Below are 25,173 nucleotides of genomic sequence, written 5' to 3'. Positions count from 1 at the left end.
AATATATTTTTGTCCAAGACAGACTGAGGCTTAATTCACTAAATAATGATATTCATCCACGTCTCTGACCTTCTGATCATAAATGATCAATAAACCATCACTGATAAAACCACAAACTTTATTAATCTGTAAAGATGAACAGATGTAGAAACATCAGGAATCAGTTTGATATTTAAAATGAATCTGAACTGAAATATTAGAGCTTAGTCCAACAGAAACAGTTTCATTTTAATACAGCAGCATCAATTTAAGTAAATTTCTGAAAATAAGATGAAAATATTTTCCAAGCTGTGAATAAATGTAAGGTTAACAGAGTATTCCCTCCCCATTCCTTGGTTATTTCTAATTTCCAGTGTCTGAGGTGAAGCAGCAGGAATCCTGTGAGTTTGTGACAGATGTAGCAGTAAGTTGTGACGTTGACAGAAGGAGCTGGATGGACGCATGGTGGGACAGCTGATAGCAGAGCAGCTTTATTTCTAGACAACTTTAAACAGCCACAGGACCAAAGAAGACATGAAGCAGCAGTCACATGATTAAATAATCAACCAATAAAACCATCAATAGGAGATAAACATCAATACAACAACCCTGGATTAAAATGATAAGATAATCATACAGTCAGTCAGAATGAAGTAAATGGAAATAGAGCAAAATAACAATAAATTGATAGAATTCAAACAAAGACAAAAGTCAACATTTGGTTTTATGGAGGAATTTATAATCAAACTGGGCTATTGATCCTCCACATAAATAAGTCAGTTCTGTTTTCTCTCGTGTCTATGAATGAGTGAAGTGTAATAATTGCAGCTGTTGATCCTTCAGATAAATCACTCAGTTCCACTCAATAGAAGGTTAAAGGTCACTGTGGAAATGAGCTGCTTCCATTAAATCACTGCAGCATTCATTAACAGCTCTAATGTCACACTTTGGTTCTTAAAGTCCATTTTAATTCCTGACCAGAACCACTGAAGGCCCGATTGAAATATTCTAGCAACACGTCACAATAACATGTTCTGGTTCTGCTGGTTTGGACTCTATAAACCAATTTTACTGGATCAAATAGTAAACATCAGTTCATAATGTTTCTGGGACTTTTACATTCAGTGAAATTAATTTTCTACATTTTTATTATTAATTTATTCATATTTCAGTTTTAACCTGCATCCTGTTGGCTTCAGCTCACATCTTTTATTCATTATTCAGATTGGAGAACTGCAGTTTGTCAGAGATCAGCTGTTCTTCTCTGGTCTCAGCTCTGAAGTCCAACCCCTCCCATCTGACTGGATTGGACCTGAGCTTCAATGCCATTAAAGATTCTGGAGTGAAGGATCTCTGTGGTTTTCTACAGAATCCTGAATGCAGAATACAACGATTAATGTAAGAAACCATGTTTTAGTCTGGATCTGATGTTTCTGATGTGAAAGTTGTGTTGCCACTAACCTGCAGACAGACGGCTGATATTCTACTGATCCATTCTGAGGATCTTCATAGTAAAGTCTGCTTTCTTCTTCTATGGTTTGGTCCAGTTAAAGTTTCTTTGTTTTATAAAAGCACAAGCAGTTCATCTTCCCATCATAACATTCAACAAATCACAGAGTTCATTTCACAGACACCAACCACACCTGCAGAGAGAAGGTCAAAGGTCAGATTGGAGACTAAAGGCTGATAAAACTCTGATATTAGGATCATTAAAGGTCTTAATATCTAGAAAACAATCAGATATAAAATCTGATAAAATGTCTTTATGTCCAAGACAGACTGAGGCTTAATTCACTAAATAATGATGTTCGTCCACATCTCTGACCTTCTGATCATAAATGATCAATAAACCATCAATGATAAAAACACAAGCTCTATTAATTCTGTAAAGATAAACAGATGTAGAAACATCAGGAATCAGTTTGACATTTAAAATTAATCTGAACTCCAATATTAGAGCTTAGTATAACAGAAACAGTTTAATTTTAATACAGCAGCATCAATTTAAGTAAATTATCTGAAAATATTGTGTAAATATTTTATAACCTGTCTCAATGAATGTGAGGTAAAGAAAGTATTCCCTCCCCTTTTCTTGATTATTTCTAATTTCCAGTGTCTGAGGTGAAGCAGCAGGAATCCTGTGAGTTTGTGACAGATGTAGCAGTAAGTTGTGACGTTGACAGAAGGAGCTGGATGGAGGCACGGTGGGACAGCTGATAGCAGAGCAGCTTTATTTCTAGACAACTTTAAACAGCCACAGGACCAAAGAAGACATGAAGCAGCAGTCACATGATCCAATAAGCCACCAATACAACTAATAATAAGAGATAAACATCAATACAACAGCCCTGGATCAAAAATAATAAGATAATCATACAGTCAATCAGAATGAAGTAAATGGAAATAGAGCAAAATAACAATAAATTGATAGAATTCAAACATAGACAAAAGTCAACATTTGGTTTCATGGAGGAATTTATAATCAAACTGGGCTATTGATCCTCCACATAAATAAGTCAGTTCTGTTTTCTCTCGTGTCTATGAATGAGTGAAGTGTAATAATTGCAGCTGTTGATCCTTCAGATAAATCACTCAGTTTCACTCAATAGAGGGTTACTGTCATTGTGGAAATGAGCTGTGTAATTGTGCAATAGCCACCCCTGTCCTTTACCTCACAACTCCCATGGGCTGGCTACTGACTAGCTCCTACTTACGGGTCTTGAAAATCTCTAAACCTCCGAGTCTTACTCTGAAGCAAGTTTAGCAGAGATCTGTTTCTCTCCCAGAAAAACAGATCTCTCTGCTGGTGTTGAGAGATACTCATCTAATCTTTAACTACCTACTTTCCAAATGCTATTACCCTTTTCAGTAAAGAAGCAATCAGCTGAATAGTCCTCACAACTGCATAACTTCAATAACCACTTTTGTTAACGGTAGCTCTCTCTCTATTAGTAATGTGCACTTGTTACAGACTAGATCATTTTTAGTGGCTCAACATAAACCCCAAGGTCATTATTTTACAAACCCTAAAGAACTTCTGAAGCCACCACATTACCAGAATTATGTTCATGGATTTTACTCTAATTAGAGGAACCAAAATCAACAGGTGACTCAATTAATTTCACTGTCCACAAATCTCATTAGAATTTTAATGCTTCTTTATTAAGCAAGCAGTTAGCAGCGATGACAGACAGATTAATTATAAATTATTATGAATTAAGAATAAAGAACAAAAATTATTAAAATTATTTCCAAACTTTCCTAACCTCTTTCCCTATACTGTCACTAATTTACACAGCGAGGCTTTGTGGCTCATACCCAGATGGTGGATTATCTCGGCAACTGGAGGTTTCAATGTCCTTGGTTTGAGGCTTGTCTTTGTATGGCAAAATCCCCCCTTGAATTGGAGCAAAGCAGAACTGGTTGTTGTCTTCCGAACACACAGGTCTTCATCACTCTTGTGATGTTGTCTATTTCTCCAAGTCTGTTGCAGCAGCCTTGAGATCTTTAGGTTGAGCACAACAGGCAGTCGAATCAGGAACCAGAGTTGAGGGTAGATGTGTCTTGTCTCTTTCTAGTAGTGTGGAGTCTTCACTTCTCCGTGGCTCCAGGGTGCAGTCCTCTGCTGATCCTCTGTCTGCATTTTCTTGTTAGCTTGACATCGACACCGGCGACAAAGAACTTTTGTTCCTCTTTTTCATGGGCTTAAATAGTGTACACCCTGTGGTTGTGTATGGGGAGATGGTGGACGTGACTTCTCGAGTGTCCAGTTACTTCATGGAAAGTACCAAACCTCCCGACATTTAGTTAATGCCTTGTTCACTTCTTTTTTGTTGTTTGTCTTCTGGCCATCTGGTTTCACTTCTCTCTTGGACTTACCCTTACCCTTCACTGGCCCCCAACCTTTGCCCTAGTTAAGACACAGTCTAAGACAGGGGTGGGCAACTCCAGGCCTCAAGGGCCGGTCTCCTGCAACGTTTAGATGTATCTCTATTTCAACACACCTGAGTCAAATAATGAGGTCATTAGCAGGACTCTGGAAAACCTGACTGCACTTGGGAGGTGATTCAGTTGTTGAATTCAAGTGTGTTGAACCAGGGAGACATCTAAGAGTTGCAGGTCACCGGCCCTCGAGGACCAGGATTGCCCACCCCTGGTCTAAGAGGTACATGTCTCTACAGATTGTCTCTACTTGTCTCTACATGCCTCTATGCTTCACACACTCTATGATTACACTCAGTTACAATTTTATGTTGTATGATCATCATAAATCATTAAACTTAATCACCTTTTTATAATTCTTCAAACATAACTTCTTTCAATAATTATTTGAGTTTAATTCTATTAACATTTAATTAATTATTTTATTCATTTTTTGATCTGCTTTTCATTACATCAAACTCTATAATCATAAATGAATCAAAATGCAAAATTACTTGCTTTACAATCATCAGTAAATAAAAATATAAAATAACTTGTTTTATAATCATCAGTAAATCAAAATACAAGATTATTTATGTCTGTCAGGCTTTCATGATCTGTTTTCTGCATTACCATGTAGAAATCTCTCCTCTTTGTCAGTTTTCACAACAGCTGCTACCATTAAATCACTACAGCATTCATTAACAGCTCTAATGTCACACTTTGGTTCTTAAAGTCCATTTTAATTTCCGACTAGAACCACTGAAGGCCCGACTGAAATATTCTAACACATCATAATTACATGTTCTGGTTCTGCTGGTTTGGACTCTATAAAGTGTATTTTAGTGGATTAAATATTAAACATCAGTTCATCATGTTTCTGGGACTTTTACATTCAGTGAAATTAATTTTCTACATTTTTATTATTAATTTGTTCATGTTTCAGTTTTAACCTGCATCCTGTTGGCTTCAGCTCACATCTTTTATTATTTATTCAGATTGGAGAACTGCAGTTTGTCAGAGATCAGCTGTTCTTCTCTGGTCTCAGCTCTGAAGTCCAACCAACATCTGACCTGAACTGGACCTGAGCAACAACAATATGAAAGATTCTGGAGTGAAGGAGCTCTGTGGTTTTCTACAGAATCCTGAATGCAGAATACAACTATTAAAGTAAGAAACCATGTTTTAGTCTGGATCTGACGTTTGTGATGTAAAAGATGTGTTGCCACTAAACTGCAGACAGATGGCTGATATTCTACTGATCCACTCTGAGGATCTTCATGTTTTTTACTTCTGTGGTTTGGTCCAGTTAAAGTTTCTATGTTTTATAAAAGCACCAGCAGTTCCTCCTCCCACCATCACATTCAATCAATCATAGCATTCATTTCTGAGACACTAACCACTCCTGCAAAGAGAAGGTCAAAAGTCAAATTGGAGACTAACAGCTGATAACACTCTGATATTAGGATAATTAAATGTCTTAATATCTACAAAACAATCAGATATAAAATCTGTGAAAATGTCATTATGTCCAAGAATTCAAATAACCTAAGCACTTCAATCAGACACAAAAGAAGAGAGAGACGAGTGTTTTAGATTTTACACTCAAGAGCGAAGCGCAAATAGCAGCTTGCTTCAATTATAATCTCCCATCGCTCTGAAGCAAGCTCTTTCGCATTCTTATTTTTTTTTTCTTTTGGGCGGTCCCTAGTTACAAAGATTTGTTAGCTACTGCTTGAAGGCGGAGGAGCAAAAATCAGCCACTAACACACAGTCATAAATCTTTTCTAACAGAATGAAGTTTCCTGTCTTTTTGCATCTGTGGTCTCAAGCACAGTTCTTGTGTCTCTTGTCATAAACTTTGACCGTTAGCCTTTGGGTGTTTCCTGTCTGGTCAGCTCACAATTTTGGCTCCAGAGTGGCTGGCATCTGCTTCCAATTTGGCACACTTATCGCTTCCTGCAGGCATCACCAGTAAAAGGCACACATTCTAGAAACAAAGAGCCTAGCAGTCCTTAAAGATAATGAGTATTTATATATACACTATTATTTAATTCTATCACTATATGACACATCTTTGAGAAAATATAAAAACTTCTAAAGAGTAAAAGAAATCATGGAATGAAATAGCCCAGACCCTTGGTTAGGACGAGGCATTTCGTTGCAGTAAATGGAAGTACCTTAGGGATAGATTTAGAGAAAAATGAAAGGCAAAAGTGGGGATGGAGCAAAGAGAGGTGTGCCACCTATTTTTTATATGTTGTCCTGGCTGGACAACGTTGTAAAATGCCGGGAGACGGAAACTAATGTGCCTGTTGAAGTTAGTATTTGCCAATTTTAAGATGGTTAAGAATTTAAATAACTATCCAAAAGTTGTCATACCTTATAAAGTAAATAAAATAAATTGCTTTTATTAAATCAAAATTAATCATAAAATACAATGATTTGATTTATGGTCTGCCATCAATATGCAATTATTCTACATTGTGTACAAAATTAGGACTTCAGTAGTAGTTCCAGTGGGGTGTCCTCAAATTCTTGCTCCAGCAAGAACACCACCCAAGGATCCAGCTCCAGCAGCCAGTGAGTCCGACACCCAGGAAAAAGCCCTGCCAGGCTGCTCCATGGAGTCTGAGGCCCCAAGAGAACCATCTCTCTGTTCTGCTCTGACCAGAAAAAAAGAATGCAAACAGGATGATGGAGGGAGGATATTTGACAGAGGCTGGAAGCCATTGACCAGCATAGAGAGGAGAGAGCCCACAAAGAGGAGGCATGGTTTGCCTCTATGGTGACAGATATGCTAAAAAAAAAATGGCCAGATCAATGACTCCAATCTGCATACATGAGCTCCTTTTTAGGATGGAGCAAGAATATTTCCATCAAAAGAACACTTTCATTGGGGCCACTGTAGTTGTGCAGCATAAATACTAAAAAATGTTTTATATCCGATATTACTGGATTCTACATAGTCAAATGTGATTTATTTAGAAATAGTATAATTTTCCTGTTAAATGTGTATTGTTATTTTGCACGTTATGAAAGTAGGCGTAAATGTAAATAAATTAGGCCCCTGTCATGTTGGTGTCTAACTTCTTTACCCACATGCAGAACAACCACAGGACAGAAATCAGTAAAATTATATTTATTGCAAACAAGGAGATCTGGAACGGGCTCACCGCGACGATAGAGGAGGTGATGTGTTTGAGGGGAGTCGGAGAGTGGAACTACAAAGTTAATAACAGGTCTTACTTGTTGTAGAGGCTTTGTCCGTCCAGGAGGGGTAACTCTGCAGGTTCGGGGCTTAGGTCTCCTAGTGTGGGTCCTTACAGAAATCCAGGTCCTAAAGAGATGGTAGAGGAAAGGTTCGAACCCAGTCGTGGATACTGCGTTGGAGGGCGGACAGGTAAGTTCGAGCGTGGTGGGAAAAACGGAGAAGCGGTCCGACTGCCAGCTGGAGATATCAAGAGTCTGCTTGGGATCAGACGGAGAGGGTGAGGGTGGAGCTCGGACAACCAGTGGGTATTATCCACGAGGGAGGGAAATCCAAGAAACCAGAACGGAGTCTTCTCAGGAAGTCACGAGGAAGCACCTGAAAACAGGAAAAGCAGCGAAGGATTACTGCGAGTTTATCTCTCGGAGAAAACACTGAGAAATAGCTCTGGAGGGCTCTGGGTACCATTCCTGACAAAACACTCAGGCGATGAAGTGCTGGCAGTCTGCTCCTTTTGAATCCTGGAGATGACGATCTGATGCAACACAGGTGCGCTGCAGCGTGGACACGCCTAACCATGGCGATGGTCTCTGGCGCCCTCTGGTGCGTAAACAATAAAGCAGCAGGCAAATAAAAGAACCCACAAAAAGATTTTAAAAAACCGGCACTTAACAGCCCCATGAAAATACATATATTTTTTTGTTTTACAAGACAGACAAATTGTTAGAAATCCAAATGTTTATTATAATAGAAAGATAAAAAATATATAAATTGAATCTAAATTTATTGAAAGTAAATCACACAAACACCCTGCCTCTTCTTATTGTGGCTGGTTGCCAAGGCACAAGGCCATATGGTAATGAGAAGAAATCCTGCAGGTTGTTCTTCACTGCATACGTTGTTCTTCCCGTATTCCTTGTGGTGCTTGTTCTTCTTAATGAAGATTGTAGATCATTTCCTACAACTCGTCTCCATTCTCCTATAGTAGTGTGAAACAAAAAAAGCAAATGTTATAATGGCTGGGTGTGTTTTAGAGATATGCTATAAACTCTGTACATTGCATGTGACTCTAATAACCTGCCATGAAGTCGCCTGATGGAGTATAAGTGTCAGTATAGTTTGTGGGGATGTACTGTCTACAATCATCAGTGTAGGCCAACCGGTTGTGGAGCGCTGCACATGCTTTAACGACATGGACTATCTTTGATGGATTATATTCAATCGGGTGGCTCAAGATCCGCCATCTAGATGACAATATGCCAAAGGCCTTCTCAGTTGTTCTCTGAGCCCTGCTGTGATGGTAGATGGTAAAGCTGGAATGTTTGGTGGAAGAAATCTGATGTTTGTTCTGAATTAGTTCTTGCTTCCATGGTAACAACATTGATATCAGATTGGTTGTGATGCAGCATCCTGTGTAACAATATAACAGGTAGAATCAGTTCTGTTTTCACTCATGTGTTCATGTGTTTATGAATGAGTGAAGTGTAATTATTGCAGCTGTTGATCCTCCAGATAAATCAGTCAGTTCCACTCAATAGAAGGTCAAAGGTCACTGTGGAAATGAGCTGCTTCCATTTAGTCACTGCAGCATTCATTAACAGCTCTAATGTCACACTTTGGTTCTTAAAGTCCATTTTAATACCCGACCAGAACCACTGAAGGCCCGACTGAAATATTCTAACAACACGTCATAATAACATGTTCTGGTTCTGCTGGTTTGGACTCTATAAACCAGTTTTACTGGATCAAATATTACACATCAGTTCATCATGTTTCTGGGACTTTTACATTCAGTGAAATTAATTTTCTACATTTTTATTATTAATTTGTTCATATTTCAGTTTTAATCTGCATCCTGTTGGATTCAGCTCACATCTTTTGTTCTTTATTCAGATTGAGGTTCTGCACAATATCAGAGATCAGCTGTTCTTCTCTGGTCTCAGCTCTGAAGTCCAACCCCTCCCATCTGACTGAACTGGACTTGAGAGGAAACGACCTGAAAGATTCTGGAGTGAAGGAGCTCTGTGGTTTTCTACAGAATCCTGAATGCAGAATACAACGATTAATGTAAGAAACCATGTTTTATTCTGGATCTGATGTTTCTGATGTGAAAGTTGTGTTGCCACTAAACTGCAGACAGATGGCTGATATTCTACTGATCCACTCTGAGGGTCTTCATGGTAAAGTCTGCTTTCTTCTTCTATGGTTTGGTCCAGTTACAGTTTCTTTGTTTTATAAAAACACAAGCAGTTCCTCCTCCCATCATCACATTCAACCAATCACAGCGTTCATTTCACAGACACCAACCACACCTGCAGAGAGAAGGTCAAAGGTCAGATTGGAACTAAAGGCTGATAAAACTCTGATATTAGGATCATTAAATTTATTAATATCTACAAACAATCAGATATAAAATTTGATGAAATGTCATTATGTCCAAGACAGACTGAGGCTTAATTCACTAAATAATGATGTTCATCCACATGTCTGACCTTCTGATCATAAATAATCAATCCATCACTGATAAAACCACAAACTTTATTAATCTTTAAAGATGAACAGATGTAGAAACATCAGGAATCAGTTTGACATTTAAAATGAATCTGGACTGAAATATTAGAGCTTAGTCCAACAGAAACAGTTTCATTTTAATACAGCAGCATCAGTTTAAGTAAATTATCTAAAAATATTATGGAAATACTTTATAACCTCTCTCAATGAATGTGAGGTAAACAGAGTATTCCCTCCCCTTTCCTTGGTTATTTCTAATTTCCAGTGTCTGAGGTGAAGCAGCAGGAATCCTGTGAGTTTGTGACAGATGTAGCAGTAAGTTGTGACGTTGACAGAAGGAGCTGGATGGACGCACGGTGGGACAGCTGATAGCAGAGCAGCTTTATTTCTAGACAACGTTAAACAGCCACAGGACCAAAGAAGACATGAAGCAGCAGTCACATGATCCAATAATCAACCAATAAAACCATCAATAGGAGATAAACAATACAACAGCCCTGGATTAAAATAATTAGATAATCATACAGTCAGTCAGAATGAAGTAAATATAAATAGAGCAAAATAACAATAAATTGATAGAATTCAAACATAGACAAAAGTCAACATTTGGTTTTAAGCAGGAATTTATAATCAACCTGGGCTATTGATCCTTCAGATAAATAAGTCAGTTCTGTTTTCTCTCATGTGTTCATGTGTTTATGAATGAGTGAAGTGTAATTATTGCAGCTGTTGATCCTCCAGATAAATCAGTCAGTTCCACTCAATAGAAGGTTAAAGGTCACTGTGGAAATGAGCTGCTTCCATTAAATCACTGCAGCATTCATTAACAGCTCTAATGTCACACTTTGGTTCTTAAAGTCCATTTTAATTCCCGACCAGAACCACTGAAGGCCCGACTGAAATATTCTAACAACACGTCATAATAACATGTTCTGGTTCTGCTGGTTTGGACTCTATAAACCAGTTTTACTGGATCAAATATTAAACATCAGTTCATCGTGTTTCTGGGACTTTTACATTCAGTGAAATTAATTTTCTACATTTTTATTATTAATTTGTTCATATTTCAGTTTTAACCTGCATCCTGTTGGCTTCAGCTCACATCTTTTATTCTTTATTCAGGTTGAGGAGCTGCAGTTTGTCAAAGATCAGCTGTTCTTCTCTGGTCTCAGCTCTGAAGTCCAACCAACATCTGACTCAACTGGACCTGAGAGGAAACAACCTGAAAGATTCTGATGTTCAGCAGCTGAAGCGTTTTGTAAAAGATGTTCAGTAAGTAAATGTTTGCAGTGATTCCAGCTGCTGTCAGCATATTGAACTAAACCAGTTCCCTTCAAAGCAAAGATCCAGTGTTCCCAGTAAAGCCGCAGCTTCTCAGTGGGAGGAGAATGGTTCAGGCTTCCTGATTGGACACAGAAACAGCAATCAGCCAATCAGAGGAGCAGCAGCTTGCTGTGTTCCTGTGTTTGTGTTGGTGTGAAGATGAGTGTTGTTGCTGTGTCCATGTCTCCAGGAAGTCCAGCTGGACTCCAGCGTCCAGCCGTCCAACATGTCTAGAGACAGTGGTCCTCATTCAACAGGAAACAAGTGATCAGGTTGATGTTGGTCACAGCTCTGAGATCAGTCTGACTGCAGCCTGGAAACCACTGGCTCTGATTTCACAAACCATCATTCATTTAGTCAGCAGCTGCTCTTTCTGCTCAAGTCCACTCCTCACATCTGGACATGTGTCCTCCTGTCCTCAGTCTCATCCAGATGTGTTCAGGGACAGCCTCCATGTTGCTCAGTCAGCTGATGTTCCAGCAGCAGATGAGATGTTGATCAGCAGCAGTTTGTGTCTAAATGCAGCAGCAGCAAATCCATCCTCCAGTGTTGCAGCAGCAGTGAAGCCTTCAGGAATCTCAGCAGTTTGTTTCCACTGTGGACTTGAGTGGAACCTGCAGAGGAAGCAGACTGGATGCTGAAAGTGTGTGTAGGTGTGTGAGCTTGGAGCTCAGTGTGTTTACTGCAACACGTTAAGATGAGAGCTGAAAGGAAGCTGCTCTGAACAGGACTGAAGGCCCTGCTGCTCTTTCTCCTGGATGTGCTGCGTCACTGACTGCTGCTGGAAACTCACTGATCTGATCTCTGCATCTTTCTTCTCTCTGCAGGATCTGATGTTCTCTGTAAAGAAGAGAATCTTCTCTGTTTCCTGCTGATCCTCAGAGGTTGAAGCTGCAGCAGTTTGAGTCTAAAGAGATTCTGACTGGATCATGATGACCTTTGACCTGAATGATTTCCTTCCTGTTTATTTCCTCCTGTCTGTCATTTTGTATCTGATATTGATTTTCTCTTTGGATCGATGAAGATGAAATTGTAACTCATCTCCATTTAGAGGCTTCATGGAGTTTTGATCTGAACTTGATTCAGTTTTTAAAGTTTATCATTTTTCTCTGATTCATTTTCATCCTGGAAGCAGAAATATGAAACATATTTCAGTTCAGCCGTTTCCAGGCTGCATGTTTGCTTCATTTGAATTCAGTTTGAAAGGCCTTTAATAGACCATTGCAGTTTTTAGGGTACTAAAGAAACTCGGGTATTTTAATCAAGTCGATTAGTTATAACATACTTTATTGATGAATTTTAATATAACTGAAAATAACATGTACAATGTAAATTAACTTCAAATACAATATTTAGAACAAATACTTATTTACATTATTAATATACATTTTGTCTCTTCCCTGGTGGCTGCAAATAAGATACATTTTTAAACTCCTTTATAATTTATCTTCTGTCTTTTGATTGGCATTAAGCTGCTTTTATGCTGATAGTTAAATGATAAATTGTCCCTTCAAAACAAAAGCATCAGAACTCAAACAGGAAGTTAACTATAATTGAAACTAATTAAGGATCTTCTAAGATATTAGTATAAATAATGTGCATGTTAACATTTTGTCCACATACTTCCCAGACACTACAAATGTTATTATATTAATTCTTGATCTGATGTTCATGTTTGTTATGTTTACATAAAAAGTTGTGGATCAGAAAATAGTAACATGAATTAATCTGCTGTCAGATTCACTAGTATATTAACTTCCACTGTTTATAAGTTTAAAGTTTTTTATTTGAACAAAGGACAATAATAATTATGTTTTTTTTTATTATTAATGGTTTAGAAATGTATGTTTGGGTAATTACACATTTAATCGAGCCGCTATCGTTTTATCGTTTTTTTTATTGAATATGATAAAAATTCAAATCCTCATAATCCTCCAGATGTTTGTTTAGAGTGAAATAAACTCAATTTATCTACAGTAGCATCAGTGATTCTGTGATTGATCTCATTGATCTGCTGAAGAAATCTGTTGATGCACATTCACCTGAATTATGTAAACCTGTATAGACACAGCAGCACTTCCTGGTCTTTGTGAAACGGATAAAGCCAGGATGAACTGATGGAGCTTTTCAAACCTGCTCTGATCTCTGATCCTGGGTTTCATAATCCTACTTTTGTGAAACAGAAACCAGGTTAGTTTAAGTTACTAACTAAATGACATGTTACTGTTGTGCTGCAAACGTAGCTTCACTTATAATATAATATTAACACAAAGTTCATGTGATTCAGCTGAGAGAAAAAGAGAAAGAATCAGAACAGAGGAAGAAAACAGGTTGATTTATTATTGAGAGGAAATGTCCCAACACTTTACCTTACATTTTATTATTGGATCATTTTTTTGTTTTTAATTGAGCTGATTACTTACTATAATACTTACCATTAACTAAAAGTCTTTCATTGAAGTCTTGCTTTTTATAAATCCATAACTTGGTCATTAGTAAAACAAAAAGTCTAACTGGGAAAAAACAAGGAAATTGATTAATTGTAAATCAATACAAATATTTTTAGGTGTGGTTTGATACATCATTTGTTTTTACAATAAACATATTAATTCAACTCATTCATTGGTAAATTTGTTTTTTCCTCCTTCCATTTAATGGCTTTAATTCCGCTCTTACTTTGAAAGGTCATGGCCCGGCTTCCTTCCGTTGTCTCGGTTGTCTCCAGCTTGACTCCTGAGCTCAGTGTGAGCAGCATCCAGCCTCGGAGCTCCGCTCAGAGAAACAGCCACACTTCCTCTCTCTTCTCTCTCAGCGGCTGTTTCTTTAAAAACGCTTCAACTCCAGCTGGAGCCGCTTTTCCTCTTTCCGTCTCTGCGGAACAAACGGACTTTTATCGGCCGGAGAGTCCAGAGGAGGTCCGGAGGATGAACCCGCCGTGCGCCCGCTGCGGGAAGATCGTCTATCCCACGGAGAAAGTCAGCTGCCTGGACAAGGTGGGAGCTGGAGACTCTGGAGGATCACAATGGTTTCATACAACCTGTTAGAAACAGTAAATTAGATTATAAAGCATTAAAAGTTTATTTTAGTTCATCATTTTTAACAGACAACTAAATGTGAAGGGAGAATTTCAACCAATAATAAGATAGATTGATACATTTAGATTTAAAGAAAATGTTCGAGTTTGAAAGCAAATTTCTTAAACGAAATTAATCAAATTGAAATGAATATATGGAAAAAGCAGCAATAAACTGTAAAACTTGGTATTTGTGGATGTAAGATGTGAAAATTTGGCATTTTTGTTTTTCAAATTAAAATATTTCTGTTTATTCCTCTCAGGTTTTTAAAGTATTCCCAAAATAAACATCCATTATTTATCCATTTTGGAAAAGATACAATAATGTTCACATTTATCACTTTATATTTCATATAAATCATTAAAGTTTTTATATGTGATGAAGAGCAATAATATTAATTTGTAACTAAATGTGTTGATTTATTATGAAATCTGCAGAAACTCTACCAAACATCACAGACTCTGAATGAGTTTTTACAGTGCAACACTTTTCTTCTTGCATAATGATGTTAAATTATTAATTGATCTTCAGCAGCTTCATGTGTTCTCTGTCTGTTCTGAGGCGTCAGATGACACAGCAGCATGTAGGCGCCGCTCCGAACAATTCCTCCCACCAACAAACATCTCATGGTTCCTACTGGGACCAGCACAACAAACCAGTCTGAAGTGGTTCAGCATGGTTTCACTGGGCAGAGCGTTTTGGAGCCAGCAGTGTCTGAAATGAGGAGATGAATCTCTAGTTTTCTGAGATGATTGATTGTTAGAGGCAGAGATTTAAAGAGGAGGCAGCAGAGAAACCAGCTGAGGAAGGAATGGAGATCCTTCTGTCAGAAAATCTTCAGGCTTCGTCTCATTTCAAACCCCAACAGAAAACAATTCATCTGTCCGTTTATTAAAATGCTCGGCGCTCTGACTGATTTCCAGCTGAAGTGATTTATGTGGGAGGAGAAATGTGTTGGTGCTGCAGCTGCAGTTCCATTAATGTCCACTGGGGGCTGATTTTTATCACTTGTTATTTTGTTTCTTAAAACTCTCCTGAAGCTGACACCAGAAGAAGAAGAGTGGACCACAGAGAAACCAACAAGGTCTCCTGGTATCAGAACCTTCTGGACCTTTTCCTCTGGAGGTTCCACTGACAGACCCAGAACGTTCTGCAGGCCCGTCTGGCTGTAGGACCGGTCCAGGAGAAGCAGAGGAATCCCGTCAGAGTGTCAGACGTCTGGCTGAATCACTGAGAAGTGAGACGACTGATGACTGGAAGAACCAGAGACATGTCCAAGTCCAACCTGGAGAGTTCTGGTGTCGGCTGATGTCTGGAGGTTCTGACCCGCTTTGGGAGATTCTTGTTGCTTTTGAACATGATTTGATCAGCAGGATGATGTGCAGAGCAGAGCTTGGAACATGAAACAGGAGCAGTGAGGGTTTAAAGTGAGCAGCCAAGAGAAGAACCTGGAGGAGAAGTTCAGGAGTCTGGAGACGTTTGGACCGAGAGACGTTAACAGCTTCCAGAAACTTTGGCTGCTTGGAGAGAAAACATCCAGAAGAGAAACTCAACAAATAATCTGATGAAAGCATTTCTTCACTTTCTCATCACTTTGGGCATTTTTGTTTCTGTCTCTGACTGTCAGCTGAGGATGAATCCACCAGTCAAAGCTCTGTGTTAACATCTCCAACACAGAATTGAGTCACTTTCTAAGGATTTGAATAATCCTGATCCGGAGCAGATGGAGGAAGATCTGAGCTGAGAGCTGACTGAGCAGCTGCTGCTGCTCCAGTCTGAGCAAATCTGTTTATATCAGGAACTCCTGTTTGCAGAAACTACACTTACACTTTAAAAACACCAGAAATCACAGAAGCTAGCAGCTGTTAGCCTCCTGTAGATGCAGATTAATGACCGGTTGTCATGGAGACGGTTTGGTTGCTGTCTGACGACTCGGAGCTGCAGCTTCCAGCTGAAGGACGCCAGCGGAGCTCCAGGATGTTGGAATATCGACACTTTGAAACATTTCAGGATCTTGTTTGTTCCAGAAAAGTGGAGAAGAAAACAGCAAGAATCCAGATTTTCCTGTTTCTACTGAGACAAAGTGAAAAAGTTACTAAAGACCCAGAGATCCAGTTTTCTGTCACACTGAGATCAATTTGATATTTTTCATCCATTGAACTGAATAAATGTGAACAAATCATGTCTGACCTTCAGAAAACCTGAGAAATGTTGATCAGCAGGACTTTAAGTTATCAGCAGAAAGTCTATGTGACTCAGAAAGACTGGATCTGACCTTTGAACTCGCCTGGTTTTGGTTCAGGAGGATTTTGGATCAGAGCTGATAAGAACCAGACATAATGTGACTGTTTGTGTTTTTCCATCAGAACTGGCATAAAGGATGTTTCCACTGTGAAGTCTGCAAGATGACCCTGAACATGAAGAACTACAAAGGCTACGATAAGAAGCCGTACTGCAACGCGTGAGTAGAGCCGCCTTCTCTGATGGATCCATCATGGCTGCTGCTGCTGATGCGTCCTGACTGCTAAGCTCCGCCCACCGCTGGCTGAGCCGCTCTTATGATCTGAGTCCTGTAGGTTTTTCTAGCAGTGCTGGTTTCAGTGGTTCTGCTGCTTATTGGACCATGAAAACCTGGAGAGACGATGAAGCTGAAAGGGGGCGGAGCTTCCAGCGGCATTTGACGGATGATTGGATGATTTACAGCTGGTGTTCTGGGGGCGGGGCCTGTGGTTCTGTTAGCTTGTAATGGTGAGCTGGTTGTCATGGTGATCTGGTATCTGTGTTGGTTGTAGAAAGCGGCTCTGCTGGAGTTTTTAAAGTTTCCAGGTTTTTCCAGGTTTTTCTGGTTCCTGAACATCAGGAGGTCATGAAGCGGTTTTATTCTTCTGCTCTAATCTGGAAACATCATTTCAGTCCAAACATGGAAACAAGAGCTGACTTTGTTCAAGGCTGACATCACATCTCAAACAGTGGTTTTAATGGCTGAGAGGCGACCATGACCTCTGACCCCTCTGGGTTAAAAAGCTGGTTGAACACAGAATCTTTGTTTCACGTTTTCCTTCAGTAAATGAACTAAAACAGCGTTTAGTTCAGATAACTGCTGTCCAAACTTATGGCTCTGAGACAAAACTGTCGTTTAATAATGAATATTTGCTTTTTACAAACTCAGCTTTAAACTAAACGTTGTTTTAAGAAACCAGCTGAAATTAAAGAAACATTTTAAGGATTTTGGATGTTTGCCTAAAAAATATTAAGTTGTACAGTTTCATAATTTTTTGAGTCTGGAGTTTTTATTTGTATTTTTCCAGCAACAAAGAAAAGAATCCTGTTTTAAATTCTTTGCTGTTTTAAGTTCAGTGAGTTTTTTTTACCAAAGTGTTTGAGTTACAAGGTAATCGATGTTCTTGATTTTACTAAATATGATATTAAAATCCAAGGAAAATATTTTGTGTTTTTCTAAACATTTCTGTTTAAGTCTAAAAAAAATCTCATCTTAATCAAAAACATAAAAAATGTTCATCTGTATTTATTCTATCTGCTGGAAGTTTTACTGTTATTGATCTAAAGTCTGAGGGCCACATAAAGTTATTGTAAGGGCCGTAAACGGCCCTCAGGCCACATTTTTACCCCCCAGTTTACTGAAAACTCAGTTCTGACTTTTCTTCTGGTTGGACACAAACAAACAGTCATAATGAAACATTTACGGTTCAACCTGAGCTGAAAAGTTTAAAACTTATTTAAACTACAGATCTGATAACAGATTATGAGATGAAATATTGATTTCATACTCGGATCTCACTGCAGATTTCTACGTTTTATTAAACCAGGATTTAAAACTTTTTCATTTTGAGCCGTTTCAAAATCATGAATGACCTCAAAGAGCAGAATGCATTAATAAACTGTTAAAATATTAATAAGTGTCTCTATAATAAAATATGAATAAACATCTGTCTCTGCGTTCGATTAATATTTTGTTAAATTAAATATTGAACATTTTTTCACATTGATGAAATTTGGCAGCATAGAAATAAAAGCTGCTTTGATTTGACTCAGATTATATTTAGACACAGCTGTCCATATAAACCGTCACGGCGTACCGGATCTGGCCTGCAGGCCTTCAGTTTGACAAACCGCTGCTCCTGTCTGACAGCATTAAGCTAAAATAAAAACTGAATCCATTTCAGCTGCATTAAACTCCCTCCTGTCAGACAATGTAACAAATATTTTCACCTGAAATTAAATTAATTTCTATAAAGTTTAACATTAAATGTTCATGATGTCAAAATGAACTGATCCTGTGAAATGATTTCATGTTTTTAAAATCATTTTAACGTGTAAAAAGCAGAACATTGTTTATGGGGAAAAAGGTAAATATTTTCCCACATCTGTGTGTAAACAGACTTCAACCCTTCAAAATAAGAGCATGAATATGAACATCTAACTACTTCAGAAATATTTAAGTCACTAATCAAAACTTCCACCCAAATGTCAAATTTTATTCAACTAAAAGTTTATTAAACAGCTTAAATTCAGAATAAATTCAGAATTTATCTGGAGAAATTAATTTCAGGGGAACTAATTCTGTTTCATAGTTAAAGAAAATGCTAAATTTCTGAACAAAGAAATTAGCTCAGCTATGAGCGCATTAGCCAGTTAGCTCACACTAAAATCTGATGCTGAGTTTAATGTTTTCTTTGAGTTTTGTTTTGTTAATGAAAACATATCAACAGATAATAACCAATTAAAAATGATTTATAATGAATCCAGATTCCACCAAATCCTGATTGAAACTGTTGAAATGTTTCTGACCAGGCAGCTGGGTCAGTTAGCAGCCTGTAACTTCCTGCAGCAGCAGTTAGCTGGTTGCTAGTTTGTTGTGTTGGATTGTTTTCCCAGCATTCCTGCAGCGGTTTCTCCCCCCTCTGCTGGTTTTGTTTTTGCAGCTCGGTGCTGAAGGAGACACGGCGTCCTGTAATTAAAGCGTGTGGAGCCACGGCGCTGCCTGATTTTAGAGCTGGAGGACGGATTGGGCTCAGCTTTTCTTGGCTCTTTGTTGATCTGTGGCTGCAGCAGCAACAGTTTGGTAAAAGCTGCTGAAACGGGTCAGAACACACAAACAGAACTAAGTGTTGTTTGGTCTCACTTTAATTGGCAAGTTTGGGGAAAAATCTGCTTTAATTTATTATGAGGGCAGAAAAAAAATCCATTTTAAATCTAAAACATTTTAATATTTTATCTTTTTTTCTCTAAATATTAAATATAAAACCTGTAATGTTTCAGTTTAATCAATAATTAATAAAGTGATGAACTTCACAAACATGTTGAGAAAAAAAAGATTTCCTTGAACAAACCCGTTTCGTTTCCCCACCAGAATCAACCACAGCATCACAGATCCTCCTCTGTGCCTCCCAGTGGTTCTGACTGGTCAGGTTCTGGTTGCTGCTCTGGGAGCTCTTTCTTCTTCGTTGGTACTTTTATTATGTTGTCTAGTGATTCTGCCTCTGAGGATCCATCACTGAGGCTCTAGTTAGTAGTTTAATTAGCCCATTTCATCACTTCCTGTGAAATAACTCCTCTCTCTTGTTGCCATGGGAACATTACTCCAGGAAGTTTTCCCCTTTGCGGTTGTTGCACAATGAAGGTAAAAACTTTAATATTTCCAAACTAACTATTTAAAAATTGTTCTGAAAGTTTCCTAAGTGAATCTAAAGAGCAGAACAGAAACTCCTGATGGACAAAATATGACTTTTATTTCACGTTTTTTAAATATTATGATTATATTCTTCTCTTAATAAGTACCAGTGCTTGTACTGTACGTTTCAGCAGCACACCGCCCCCTACAGGCCGAACGTCTAGCAGCAGCATCCTGTTATCTCCATTTCTTCTGACCCAGAGCCTCGCTGTGTTCGGTTAGATTTGGGTAAATTTTACTGATAGAGATAAATAATTCTTTGAAAGATTATATTCTTTGGCAGCAAGACTCGGGTTCTGGAAGGTTTTGGATCTCATTGTTAGCCAATCAGAGGAGAGTGAGACTGTGGGAGGTTTGATGCTGGTGGTCTCGTGCTCCTTAAAGCCCGTCTGTCTGGGGGGGGCAGATAATGTGAGGGATTAAAAAGCACATGAGAGCTTTAGACACTTTAACACACGACTTCACCAGTTTAACAGTAAAACGATCCAACCAGGAAAAGCTCAGGGACGTCCTGGGCTGAAGTTTAATCTGCTGGGAACGGCGCCCCCTGTGGCCCTGGAGGAGCTCTGCAGGACCAGACGTCTGTCCACACAGAAACAGTTTAGCTCTTAATGATTCAAACCTCCAGCCCCTCCAGGCTCAATGTGAGTCTCTGTAAGAGTGAAAGGTTCAGGACTCAAACATTTTAACTTTATTCATTCATTGCACAGATTCAAAACATTTTTGTGCAGTTAGTCAACTTTATTTTTATTTTTTTGCATACAGAAGGCCAGGAGCGGAACCTTTGTATTTGCATCTGGTACTCTGATAAATCCGATGCACAAGCGACAGGAGCTAACAGCAGCGACGGAAGATGAAGCCTCTGGTTTCAGTTTTAATTTCTAAAGATGCTGGAAAACACGACTATTGTGCTAAAAGGAGTCAGTCGGTCAATGAATAACATCTCAGTGCTAAACATGTAGCCGCTAATGCTAATGTTAGCGTCTAGAGTCACATTTCTAAAGAAGCTCATGAACGATCAGGACGTATGAATATAATAACCTATTAATCTGAAGGCTGAAGAACCTGAAGATCAGATTAAAAACTATAATTATGTCTTTTGTTGAGCTCATATGGCTAATTATTCAGTAACTTATTTATCTATTTATTCATCTAATTATTCAGTTACTTATTTATCTATTTATTCATCTAATTATTCAGTTACTTAGCAACAAAAAGGGGTTTTGATTTCTTCACGTTGCTTAGAAATAAAAAGTGATTATTTAGTTACAGACTGAAATTAACTCTAATTCACTCTGCTGGTGATGTTTTTATATTTCATAAACTGTTTTGCAGCAGCAGATAGTTTCCCTCAACCTTTTTGTCACGTCATCATAGATATTTATATGATTTATATGATTTATAGATATTTATATATATTTATAGAAGCAACAGGAGTAAAAAGTCCAGATATTTGTTTTCAAATGTAGCCAGTAAAAGTAAAAAATACACTCAAAATAAATCCTAAAGTGAAATACAGATACTTGGAAAAGTACTTAAGTATTGAAGTATTTGTACTTTCTTACCTCCCAGGTTCTGAAAGCCCACAGCATCACAGAACCTCTACCGTACTTAACAGGAGACGAATGTTTGTTGCTTAAAGAGAAAAAATGTTTCATTTATTTAATCTAAATAATGAAGAAACCAAATAAAATTATTCAAATTAAAATCAAATGTTTTTTGACACTGTCAGATAATTTTACTGAAATAAGAATAGAGATTCTGATCAATGGCTTGAACTGCATATTAATAATAGACTAAACTAACTATGTGTTCATTTGTTTAATATGTGAAAATCAAACATAAAAATCATAAAAATCAAAAGTAAAAAAGCTTTGAATTAATTATTGAATTATTATCCCAGATAATTGTCACCATGAACCAGACGGTCAGTCAGCTGTTTCCCCTCATCGTGTTAATAATCAGATTTTATCCTCTAAATCTGTCAGGTTGGTCAGGAAGCAGCAGATTGTTTGGTTCTGATCAGAAACATGGAGCTGCCTGAGGTTCTGTTGTACTGAATTACTTCTTTATGCAAATGAGCTCCAATAAAAGCTGATTATGTAACTGAAGAGCTGCTGAACATGAAGGTAAATAAAGTTTCAGCTTTTACACATCCAGCCTGAAGAGAGCCGATGGTTATGTAACGGATCGGCCCACATGACCCAGTTCTGCTGCTGGTGGGAGCAGAACGTCAAAGGAACCTCAGCTGCTTCTCTGAGGAACAGAGAGACGAACAAGATCAGCTTCAGGTCCGATCAGCTTCAGGTCCGACCAGCTTCAGGTCCGACCAGCTTCAGGTCCGATCAGCTTCAGGTCCGATCAGCTTCAGGTCAGATCGGCTTCAGGTCCGATCAGCTTCAGGTCCGATCAGCTTCAGGTCAGACCAGCTTCAGGTCCGATCGGCTTCAGGTCCGACCAGCTTCAGGTCCGACCAGCTTCAGGTCCGACCAGCTTCAGGTCAGATCAGCTTCAGGTCAGATCAGCTTCAGGTCCGACCAGCTTCAGGTCCGATCAGCTTCAGGTCAGACCAGCTTCAGGTCCGATCGGCTTCAGGTCCGACCAGCTTCAGGTCAGATCAGCTTCAGGTCCGACCAGCTTCAGGTCCGATCAGCTTCAGGTCAGACCAGCTTCAGGTCCGATCAGCTTCAGGTCCGATCAGCTTCAGCTCAGAGTGCCATGAAGCTCCACCTGTTCCAGGCTCTGATGTCTAAATGATGAAAATAAGGAGCTAAACTGCTTGTGCAAAAGAAATCCAGCTGCAATTACTGGCTGTGCTGCAGCAAATCTCTAAAGATTGCACGTGCAATTTATTACATCAGTTTTATTTGTGCAACATATTAATGCAGCAATTTAAAGTGTTTTATGTCATAAAAACAAAAAATAACACATAATAGAATCAACAAGCAGAACAGATATTACATTTTGTCAGTCAAATCATTAAGACATCAGAGATGTTGGACCATTTATTCTGATTCATAAATTATTCTGGATTTAAAGGAACTCAGTGAATTTGTTCCAGATGGTTCTGGATGTGGAACAGAACCAGAACCAGAGCCAGATGACCTGAGAGGTCCAACTGACCGCTCCGGGTCAGAGAGCAGAGCGGCCATGACAGGCAGAAGAAGTCAGATAATAACATTATGAATGAAACTACATTTCATTAAGTATTGGATATTTAAGCATGTTAAAGAGTTACAACAGTAAAAACGTTTAAAAATTAAATAAATCATCAGATTTTCTATAAATTTATTGATCCTGATCCAGAACCAGAAATCTGAATGTTTCTGTTTGTGATGGAGGGGAAACAGTTTGGCTGCAGGAAAATAACAGAAATATACAGAAGATTTACTAAAAATTAAAATAATAACTGTTAGAGCTTCAGTCCTAAAATATTTATGGTTTAAAACAGTTTCAGTTCTTATTAACTACAATCAGTTTAGAGAAACTGAACTTCTTTTCTAACATAAAGTTATGAAGTGAAAACTTTGATTAAAAAAAAAACAAATCAAAGTTATAATGTTCCTCTAATTTAATTTGCACATTTTCACTTTGTTAAAGTGTCTTTTTCTGGTCAGATCCCTTTAAGGTTGTTTAACGTGAAGCATCTTGTGAACAGCAGAGAGCTGCAGCAGCTGCAGCAGGTGAAGCAGCTGCTGCAGCTGCTCCTTATCAGGCTGAATCCCAGACAGAGAAAATGTGGAAGCAGATGATCAAAGAGGAATAAATCAGCCTGAGAGAAACTGGAACCATGTGAAGGACCAAGAGTTATGTAATCCTCTCTACACTGACTCAGATGGGGTGTAGGGGTGTGGGTGTGTGTGTGTGTGTGTGTGTGTGTGTGTGTGTGTGTGTGTGTGTGTGTGTGTGTGTGTGTGTGTGTGTGTGTGTGTGTGTGTGTGTGTGTGTGTGTGTGTATGTGTGTGTGTGTGCCGCAGCGGGTCGATCAGCAGCGTGAGAAATCAGGAGCAGCAGAGAGATGAGCTGCTTTTGGAGGCAGCTGAGATTTTTCTGCATGAATGAGTGAAGACAGAGAGGAGCGATCTGATTGGCTGTGACTGGCTGTGAACCATCCTGATTGGTCGGATTTTGGTTGATTTAAAACTGATAGTTTCTCTTTACAGTTTGAAAGTTTGATTTTTCTTTATTTTCAAGGTTTTTTTGTCTTTATCTTACAGTAGATTGTCAGGAAATGAGAGAGAGGAGAAAACATGAGGCAAAGGTCATCAGGTCGGGATTGAACCTGTGACGGCTGTCTGGGTCTCGCTCTCTGCCCGCTGTTCCACTGCGCTCCTGCTTCAGTTTTCTCTGATCTATTTTCTTTATTTGAGTCACATTCAGACTTTTCTTTGTCTCTTCCCTTTTTTCTAACATCTAAAAATAAAATCTGTTTCCTCTTTTTTATTGTGAAGTTTTTCATCTTTAATCTTTGATTCTCTGCTGTTTTTCTTCTGTCTGGTTTTTTATTCTCTCCATCTGGATTCTGCACCATCAGAAGAGGTTTAGATCTGTGTTATCTACATCTGTGTTATCTACATCTGTGTTATCTAGATCTGTGTTATCTACATCTGGATAATCTACATCTGTGTTATCTAGGTCTGGATAATCTAGATCTGTGTTATCTAGATCTGGATAATCTAGATCTGTGGTATCTAGATCTGGATAATCTAGATCTGTGGTATCTAGAACTGGATAATCTAGATCTGTGGTATCTAGAACTGGATAATCTAGGTCTGGATAATCTAGATCTGGATAATCTAGGTCTGGATAATCTAGATCTGGATAATCTAGATCTGTGTTATCTAGATCTGGATAATCTAGATCTGTGTTATCTAGATCTCTGTTATCTAGATCTGTGTTATCTAGATCTGGATAATCTAGATCTGTGGTATCTAGAACCTGATGTTTCTCATCAGTTTGGGGTTAAAAATGAAATCTGATTCCTGCTGAACTGGAAACAAACGTGGTTCTAATTTTGTGTTGATGTTTTTTATTGAACCTTCATATTTTAATCTTGTTTTCTCTTGTTGAGCTGCAGAGGTTTAAACTTTAAAAACAGGAACAATCAGAAGATTCATCTGTGATCGGCTATTTTTAAACAATAAATGAATCTTTTCCACCTGAACTGTAACTTTGATGCTTATTAAATCATAAACTCTGTTATCAGAGGTGAAGGAAATTGAACCGACTCATTATGATGTCATTAAATCAGTAAATGGAGCAGAAAAGGTTGTTTTCATTGTTTGGGTCAAGCTGCTGCGTCTGGACCTCTGACTGCGTCAGTCTGGAAGCTGCAGCAGTTTGGAAAATGTCACCAACATCAGAGACAAAAAGGATCTAAATATGAATCCATGACAAACCGACTGAAAGGCAGGAAGTGTCTGAGGGAAACCAGCTAAAGGACAGCGAGTGTGTGTGTGTGT

The 25,173-nt window shown here is 38.5% G+C and overlaps 2 protein-coding genes and 1 long non-coding RNA gene across 9 annotated transcripts in view; 2 read left to right on the top strand and 1 right to left on the bottom strand.

The window, feature by feature from the left end:
- The window catches only part of LOC106700111 (NACHT, LRR and PYD domains-containing protein 3-like), a 43,064-nt gene extending 29,517 nt beyond the window's left edge, over nucleotides 1-13,547 (top strand). For 2 of the 6 annotated variants that reach the window (XM_023326149.1, XM_023326148.1), the window contains exons 9-13: nucleotides 1,204-1,377; nucleotides 4,899-4,941; nucleotides 9,048-9,178; nucleotides 10,745-10,894; nucleotides 11,773-13,547. In XM_023326149.1, coding sequence (XP_023181917.1) covers nucleotides 1,204-1,377; nucleotides 4,899-4,941; nucleotides 9,048-9,178; nucleotides 10,745-10,894; nucleotides 11,773-11,779 — 505 coding nt within the window. In that variant the 3' untranslated portion in view covers nucleotides 11,780-13,547. Of the gene's footprint in view, nucleotides 1-1,203; nucleotides 1,378-4,898; nucleotides 4,942-9,047; nucleotides 9,179-10,744; nucleotides 10,899-11,772 lie in introns of those variants that run through there. The other 4 variants (XM_023326151.1, XM_023326150.1, XM_023326152.1 and 1 more) reach the window with 3 other exon arrangements.
- On the bottom strand, nucleotides 1,264-8,946 carry LOC111606210. The gene is made up of 4 exons (XR_002751959.1): nucleotides 7,577-8,946; nucleotides 7,150-7,489; nucleotides 1,441-1,622; nucleotides 1,264-1,352 (listed from the first exon to the last, which is right to left on the bottom strand). It is a non-coding gene; the product is annotated as an uncharacterized LOC111606210 (long non-coding RNA).
- Nucleotides 13,548-13,617: 70 nt separating the features above from the next.
- Nucleotides 13,618-25,173, top strand: part of nebl (nebulette) — a 54,082-nt gene continuing 42,526 nt past the window's right edge. For both annotated transcript variants that reach the window (XM_023326130.1, XM_023326131.1), the window contains exons 1-2: nucleotides 13,618-13,938; nucleotides 16,386-16,480. In XM_023326130.1, coding sequence (XP_023181898.1) covers nucleotides 13,633-13,938; nucleotides 16,386-16,480 — 401 coding nt within the window. In that variant the 5' untranslated portion in view covers nucleotides 13,618-13,632. The remainder of the gene's footprint in view (nucleotides 13,939-16,385; nucleotides 16,481-25,173) is intronic.

The sequence above is a fragment of the Xiphophorus maculatus genome, chromosome 21, assembly GCF_002775205.1.
Source record: "Xiphophorus maculatus strain JP 163 A chromosome 21, X_maculatus-5.0-male, whole genome shotgun sequence".
Classification (NCBI taxonomy): Eukaryota; Metazoa; Chordata; class Actinopteri; order Cyprinodontiformes; family Poeciliidae; genus Xiphophorus; species Xiphophorus maculatus.
The sequence above is the reverse complement of the archived record's forward strand: the minus strand, read 5'-3'. Positions and strand labels throughout refer to the sequence as shown.